This window comes from Cricetulus griseus, chromosome 2 (genome assembly GCF_003668045.3).
Source record: "Cricetulus griseus strain 17A/GY chromosome 2, alternate assembly CriGri-PICRH-1.0, whole genome shotgun sequence".
Taxonomy (NCBI): Eukaryota; Metazoa; Chordata; class Mammalia; order Rodentia; family Cricetidae; genus Cricetulus; species Cricetulus griseus.
In genome coordinates this window covers 380731067-380739418 of record NC_048595.1, presented here as the reverse complement: position 1 = coordinate 380739418, position 8352 = coordinate 380731067, and the positions used below count along the sequence as shown (strand labels likewise).

General features: G+C 52.1%; 1 protein-coding gene across 1 annotated transcript in view; it reads right to left on the bottom strand.

Annotated features, from left to right (window-relative positions):
• Positions 1–8352, bottom strand: part of Mpped1 (metallophosphoesterase domain containing 1) — a 58959-nt gene continuing 50607 nt past the window's right edge. Inside the window, exons 4-6 of the mRNA XM_035439191.1 lie at positions 4536–4651; positions 2129–2242; positions 1–119 (exon numbers count right to left, since the gene is read on the bottom strand). Of these exons, the coding sequence (XP_035295082.1) occupies positions 1–119; positions 2129–2242; positions 4536–4651 (349 nt within the window). The remainder of the gene's footprint in view (positions 120–2128; positions 2243–4535; positions 4652–8352) is intronic.

Here is an 8352-nt window from a genome sequence, read left to right as displayed (position 1 = left end):
TCAGGAGTTCCGGGGCGTGGGAAGGTCAATGACTATGGGAGGGTTCACAGGCTGATAGTTCACAGTGCACACGGATGCATTCACGTAGGTGGTGGTCCCGTCTGCCATGACACCATACCCTGGAAAGCAAGCATATACCTGTCAGACCAGGATCTGGAGCTATCTAGTGGCTATGGTAGCTACTTGTCGTTCTGCCATCGCGGACAAGACATGTCTGGGGCAAAGCTGCTACATCTCTCAAACTTGGGGGTCTTATCCATTAAATGAAAATGATAAGAGGGTTCTTCTGAGCCTACCAGGAGGACCATCTGAGGTCACCACCCATGTGCAGTTCTTAAGACCAGTGTTCGCCACAGGAGAAGCACATAGTAAGTCACTGTCATCATCCTCATGTTGAGTTCCTCAGCATCAGCATCATCACCATGGTGTCATCAGCTTGGTCCCTATGAGCATTGTCAGCAGCATCATATCATCAGATGTGTTCAGGGATGTTCACCTGATTTCCATAGTCCCCAACATCACAGTATCATTGGATGTGGTCAGGTGTGTTCAGATGCTGTGTCCACAGGCTGCATCATCATAGCCACCGTCACCGTCCCTTCACTGTCACCATCCCCATGACCACCACCACCACCACCATCATCACCAAAAGCCGTCAAATTATCATCAGCATCACAATCCTTGTATCATCCCCACCACTGCCATCATTACAATGACATCATCTCCTGATGATGTCATCAACACCATCAGGGTCATTATCGACACCACTGCCATCTTTGTCACCATCCCATCACTGTCATCAGCCCCATGACCTGAACCAACACTATCCCCTGAACTACACCACTGCCATCTTTTTTGCTGTCCCTAACGCTGTCGTCATCACCATGGCCTCAGCATTTCCACAATGAATGTTCTCGTCCTCTTCAACCCTTCAGCCCTCATCTCATCCAACCCTAACCCTATCCACATCATCACCATCACACCACCACTTATGACCACGTCATCGACTCCAGTGTTACAATTGCCATGCTATCATTACCACCACTAACACCCTCGACGTTACCAGCATTGCCCTGTCGTGACATCACCACCGTCCTCACTATTTTCAGTGTCACTACCACTACCATGTTTGTCCCCACTAGCATCACCACTGAGAGCCTCATCATCATCTCTGTTGTCCTCACAATCACCACAGTTCCCACTGTCACATTCCTGTCTTCCAATCTCACGCCTTCCCCTGCCACCTCTGCTTATTGAACTCCCTTCTAGTTCAGGCTGTCTTCACAGCAGAAGGGACACCCTCTCTTCCTTTCTTCTCTGGAGCTCCATTTTGCCTATGTAGGGGCATGGTTTGGGCCACAGGCAACCTTACATATGTTGGTCCTGCATGCACACAGGAGGGTCCAAGAATACAGCCACTGTTATAAACTTGGGGTTCGTGAGCCGCCCCACGAGCTCCCGTGTTCTGCCTTTGGATTGCCTGGCTGCTGCTCGGCAATCTAGGAGCCTCTCCAGAGACAAGTGTGCCGTGCTATCCTGACTGCCAGGGACACCACAGAGACACTCAGGAAATGGCTAGAGTTTGTTTACTATTAGAGGCAGGCAATGTGAAGTCCCAGGAGCCCTGATCCAACCATGGACAGGGTCAGCAGACCAGTAAATACTCCTGGGATAAGCTTTGTCAGTTCTTACCCCACCTCAGTCCCTGTCAGCGGTGGGACTGTGAGGCCTGGGATAGATGAGTTAAATGTCTCAGAGTAACAACAGAGTCCCTCCTACCACAGGTGGTGCATCAGTTGTTGAGATTAGGCTCCAGGAGGCATGCCTGAGGACTAAGAAGGTAAGCTGGTGTGCAGGGATGGGTTGCAGGGCAGTGTGGGTGGTCAAGACTGTGAGCCACCTGCCCACAGTGTGGACATCCCTGCCACTCCAGTGAGTTCACCTTCCAGCCAGCATCCCACGCAGCGAGCATGTGAGACAGTCTACACATGGACCACGGAAATGGGCTGTTTTCTGCAGAAGTCAGGCAGGGAGCTAGTGAGCAGGATTTAAGGAAGGCAAGAGACCCCTCAGAAGGGCCAGTCAGAAGTGCCCCACTGTGAGGTTCCCTCTGCACCTGCCTACTCACCTTCATGGATATGGCCAAAGACATGCAGCCGCGGCTGGACTCGCCTCTGGACTGTGTTGAGCAACTCCACGCAGCCCACACGCTGCATCTTCTTGGGGACCCAGTCTAGAAAGCCTGTGTGGGGAGACAATGAGGTCACTGATGGGGATAGTTAGTGCATCTGTTAGTGCAGACTCGGTGGAACCTGGAGTGCTATGCTATAGCCCCAGCATACCTCCTCTCTCCCAATGTAGCAAACTCCAGATCCCTGCCCTGCTTCTGCCCTTAGAAAGAAGCCCAGTCACAAGGCAGCTCCTCAAGGCTCAACCTCCCCACGTTGGCAGGGCTGTGATGAACGACTCCATCCTAAGAGCCAAGGGAGGCCAGGCACCCGGGCCTCTGTATAACCACTACAGATCTCAGCCCGTGACTGCTCCAGTAGCCCCAAGGGTTGTTTGTAGCCACCCATTTCATAGAACAAACTGAGTCCGTGGTACTCCAGTGGCTGGAAGCAGTGTAGAGTTCCCATAGCCTCAGAGGGAGATCTCCAATACAGAAACTTTCTCTACAAAACCCCACAGAAGCTGTGGCATATCTCTGTTGATAGACTACTTGTCTACCAGGCATGAAGCTCTGAGGCACTATAGATGTGATGGTGCATGGCTGTGATTGCAGCACCGAGAAGGTGGAGGCAGAAACATCATGAGTTCAAGGTCATCCTTGGCTATATCAAAAAGTTTGAGGCCAGCCTGGGATACATGAGATTGGGGGAGGGTGTGCACTGAAGCACGAAGCTAGTTTCCTTGGCGGAGACACGCTCTCATGGTGCCCGCTGTGTCTGTTGGCCGTCAGCCTCCCGGAGCTGCCCCATATGGTGGTGGCTTATTATCCTTACATGGCTACACAAACGAAGAATAATTGATGACTCGAGTGAGCAATCAGGTTGCTGTCGGCCCCTCTCTGTTTGGGTGGGTGAGACAAGCTATGGGAATTGCCAGCAAGGGTTGGAGAGCTTCAACTCAGTGCACCCAGCAAGCTTCACAAACACAGCCCAGCAGAGGAAAGAGGAGAGGAAGGGGGCAGTGAAGGGAAACAGACACAGGCAGTGGGTGATAGGGTGGCTTGGGGTTCATGGTAGAGCGAGGTCCTAGTCTCTGCAGCTCCTAGACCTTGCACAGACAGGCTCATGTTCCTATGTCTTGGCTTCACCCACCTGTCAGAAGTGCTGCCCTAGGAACTGGAATCACAGAGGCCCATCCTTACGTGGCAGTGCAGGCTAAGACAGAACTGGGGCTGGGGGCCTCTAACTATCCTCTAACTGTAGTTACCCAACTGCCCTGGTGACTACAATCTGAAATGAGGTACATTAGCACCTGCTGACACCTGGTACCCAGGCATTCCCAAAACATGTGCAGTGTGCTTTGTGACTAAGGCAGGGCATCTGGAGAGCAGGAGGCCAAAGGATGTAGTTTGGGATAAATGGATGGATGGACAGGTGGGTGAGTGTATGGATAGGTAAATGGACGATTGGCAGATGGATAGATGATAGGGGACAGATAGATGATGAGAGATAAAGATCGAGTATTATCCAATGATGGATGGAGGAATAGAGGAAGGATGATGAATGAATGAATTGATGAATTGAATGGAGGATGGATTAAATAGAGAATGGATGAAAGGTGGGTGGATGATGGAGGATGGGTGTAGGATTGATAGGTGGATGATTGATGTATGGATGGATGGATGGATGGATGGGTAAACAGACAAATCAGAAGAGTGGAAGGAGAGGAAGAGGAGGAAATTAAGGAGGGAAGAAAAGAAAGTGGAGGAAGTAAGGGGAGGAGAACAGGAAATAGAGGGGAGGAAGAGGAGTAGGAGGAAGGCCACAGAACCCACACAGCTCAGATAAAACTGAAGGACTTGGCCCATTGGCCTGGAGGCTCTGTGGGAGAGGGGCACAAGCCTGGTCAACATCTTGTGCTGTCCCAGCAGAGGCTTGGGCTTCAGGGCATCCTCCAGTAAAAGTGGAGTAGGAACAAAAGCCTAGGATTGGAGGGCAGTGAGGAGACCACAGTAGTCAACACAAGATACAAGCTTGGAGGACCAACAGCATCATCAGAGAAAAGAGGAAGGAACTGGAGGTAGGTTAGAAGGGACGGAGAAGGGACCAGCTGGGGAACATTGTAGGGCTCCAGGCAGAAAGCCAGTGGATCCTAGAAGTGGTAGCAGGTGAGCAACAGCAGCAGCAGCAATATTGGGAGGTGGCAAATAAGCCCTGGGGACATCGGCTAAGTAAAGGTGGCACCCTAGCAACTTAGACCTAGCTGGCCCACCCAGGGCTTCTTTGGGCACAGCCCCAGACACAGGACACACCACCCTCAAGGCCTCCAGTCCTTCCTGAGCAGGAACCAGAGACAGAAGACCTTACCCAGTGGTGGTCCATGAGTTATAAGAATATCAACACCTTCTGGGATGAGATTCCACTTCTCCAGCAATGCTTGGCCTCTCGGGAGGTTGAATCCCCAGCCATAGAACCAGGGCTGCCTAGGAGAGAAGACGGGCACTTTAGAGAGGGTCTCAAAAGTATGGCACAGTCAGAGAGAAACTGGCAATATTTCGAGGACTTGTGCAAGAAGAGTGACCAGCTGCTGTCAGTGAGCCAGACCAAGGTGAGGCAGACACCAGGAGCAGCAGCCAGGAAGTGCAGATAGCCCCCTAATTTGCCTACCAGCACACACTGCCTGGCTGCTGCTCCTGGTCCCCATGGCCCCTCATGTGCCCAAAGTTGCCGCCGGAAACCTACCCTTGCCCAACATGGCTGACATCACTGGCTGTGAGCCCAAGCGCTTCACACTGTTGGCAGCCACCAAAGTGACTACTAAGGACTCCCAGCAGTTCCACAGAACCCCATGTAAGAACTCCTAGCCCTGTTCTCATAGGCTCTGAGCTGTAAGACTGAGGTCTTTGCAGGGTATTTCAGAAGGGAAGATGCCTGGGTGACACAGGGTCGGTGGAGCTGTCACTCTCAGACCTAGACCTGTTGTTCTTGACAAGCCTGCAGTGCTGGACCTGGAAATATGAAGGATGGGTGGTCACCCTGGATCATTTGGGGATCAAAGGTCCTTTTTCTGTGTCAGACACAAGCCCTGGGGCAGATAAATACTGTGTAAATGGTGCTGAAGGCCTCTGGTCACTGTGGTTAGAACACTGAGGTCTGTTCACTGTGGTCAGGTCACTGTGGTCTGGTCACTGTGGTCAGAACACTAACAGGCCCAGTACCCTGTGTCATAGCCAGGCTGCACACACTAGCCACCACTACCCAGCCCTGACTCCTAGGCCCCAGGAATTTAGAGGAAGCTGTGGCTCTGCCTGATTCCTCTACCCACTGGAGTGGGCTCCACAGCCTCCTGTGGAGGAAGTAGCTCTGTCCCTGGTCTAAAGGTCATGATTCTCACTCCAGGTAGATGAGAGGAGAACAAGGGATCAAGGCCCAAATACAGAATGGCCACCTGTCTCACAGGATCCCACACATGGGCAGTGTCCGCTGGGGACAGTGGTTAGACTGGGATTGACCATTGGAAGAGTAGCACAGGGCAGAGGTGACCCTGTCAGATGTCTCTTTCCTGAGACATGCTTACTCAGACCTGCTCCTGTCCATCTGCAGAAAGCTAAGCTTTCTTCTGAAAGAAAATGACACACACGCACATGCGTGTACACACACACACACACACACACACACACACACACACACACACACACACACACACACACACACAGGCTTTACACACAGCTTCTAGGGTCCCCCGGAGTCAAACTGAGGTTAGGATAGTCCACCACTTGCCACTTGTGAGTTTTAAGAGAGTTAGGTTGACCACGGCTGACAAACACCTGACTCCTCCCCAGCTCTGTGCCTGGAGTTCTCTGTGAAACGGAGGTGGCACTGTTGCTCAACAGTGGGAACTCAGTGCTCTGCCATGGCACCACCATCCTCATCCCCTCTGTCACATCCACATCAACACATCCACTATCACCACCCCTGTCACCACCATCATCTCCACCATAGACCATCCCTCACCTTGACTGTCTCTGTCATCACTTCCACCATATTACCACCTCCACCATCACCATTATCACCTCCTCACAGTCATCACCATTATTATCTCTACCTCCACCGTCATCCTCAGCTCCATAACCTTCATCATCGTTTCTCATTAAAGCCACCATTACTATCATCACCGCCAATATCACAATCCCTATCACCTCCGCTGCCACCATCATCACCATCAAACCCATCTCCATGGACTGCTCCTAAAAGCAACCCACAAAGCTTGGGTGTAAACGAGGGTTTTTTAATTGGATTTTTGATGGCTGGCAAGAGCATTTCTAAAGGGGAAGCAGGATAGGAGACCTCAGAGAATCTGAGATCAAGACACACACCCCCAGTCACACACCTGGTCACAAGGTAAGGGTCCTTTTCTGCCATGGTTGGCACCGGCAGCCCCTCTCTACAGATTCCAAGGGCTGTGCAGTTTCTGAATCATTATCTAGGATTCTCAGAACTGTGCAGTTGAGGGAGTGGAGGGGGCTCAGAAAGGCCACAGAAGCCTGGAAACCACGCAGTGTCCCGCCAGCTCCCAGAATGTGGAACAGTGTATGACTGGTGGTGTCTTCCAAACACAGGTTTCAGTTCTCAAAAATCTAATCAAATATTTACACCGCAGGACAAGGCCTCATCAGTATAGAGAAGAGGTACCCTGTTAGTGTTAGTTCTCCTGAACCACTGTGGGGGTAGCTTTGAGAAGCACAGCAGATGTCCCATGGACCCCGGAAGCCAGCCCAGGCCACCCCTGCCTGCCAGCCTCCCCTCACGCAGCGCCACAGAGCCTTGCCCTGGAGGGAAAATTGGACACCGACTCTCATAGGGATGCCCAGAGGAGCCATTCCACACTCCAGGACCACAAAGCACTCCGGGGACAGCAGTCAGCAGGACCTCAGCTCTTGGAAGTCTGGGGGCTGCCTGTCCCCCTCTGACAGGTTAGAATGTCATCCAAGCAGGGTCACGCTGACTCTGCCCCTGGCTGGCCCTTCACCTCTCCCAGGCTGGACCATTAAGGCCAGCTGCTGTGTCCTGCTCAGAGCAACATGGAGGGAGAGGGCTGACAAGGGTATGGCTGGAGACTTCAGGGGAATATTTGCACACATGCCATTAGCATTGGGGAGCAGAGGGAGGCATAGCCTGCAGGGAAATTTCTGGAAGATATTTCCGAGACGGTTCCAGTGAGGGTTTTTCCTGTACAGTGGGCAGGGCTGGGTGGCTGTGCCAGTCATTGAGGCCTTTGGGCTATCAGGGCCCAGGCACAGCAACCACCAGTTGCTGCTGACCCAGGAGACAAAGGAGGGACCATCTCCAGTGTACATACAGTCTGCACTGGAAACTCATGGGGTGCTGTTTGGGGATGCACTGACCTGTACCCAGTGAAGCCTAGCACTGTGAACAGCCCAGTGACCAGCTCTCTCTATGGCTGCCTGGTATTGCCCACAAAGGACACACCCACACTGCCCTGGCCCTCACTGCCATCCGACTTTGGAATATCACCCACTAGTTCTCAAGCCATGACACTGGGGTGCCCAAGAGCCCCTGGACCAGCTTCCATCACATCTAACACCTGGATCTGGTGCCACCTCCACCTGCCACTGGCCTCACCATCCGACACCTCATGGCCACGGAGGGTGGCCCATCAGAATTCTGACTGAGCCGAAGGCAGCTTTATGTCCTGAATCTCTGTCTTTCTGTTCTGAAGTAACCATTGGAATAATTTTCTTACAGAATGATAGTTGCCATGACAACCAGAGCAAATTTTCCTTTTCTGAAACAGATGTCTCATTTAGTTGAAAATTAGAATGTGAGCAAACCCATGGGAAAAATTAATTCAAACTTTAACAGAGCGCTGAATACAACGTAATCTCCCTGAGGTTAACCCCTTAACAGCTTTTCTGTGTGCTTCTGCTAACCTTCAGATCAAGCCTAATTAGGCCCGCTTAGCCAATATAAATGACCTCATTGTGGCCTATCATTACAGGGTCCCCCTGAAGCGTGAGCTTGGGTTCCCTGATAGCTGATGGGCTGCCAACACTCATCTACAGCAAACAGCTGAAGCGGAGTCTGCCCCGGTTCTACTTCCCCAGGGCAGGCATTCGGCCCCGGTGTGGGCATGTTCCCTAGGGTTCAGCAGAGGATGAGTGAC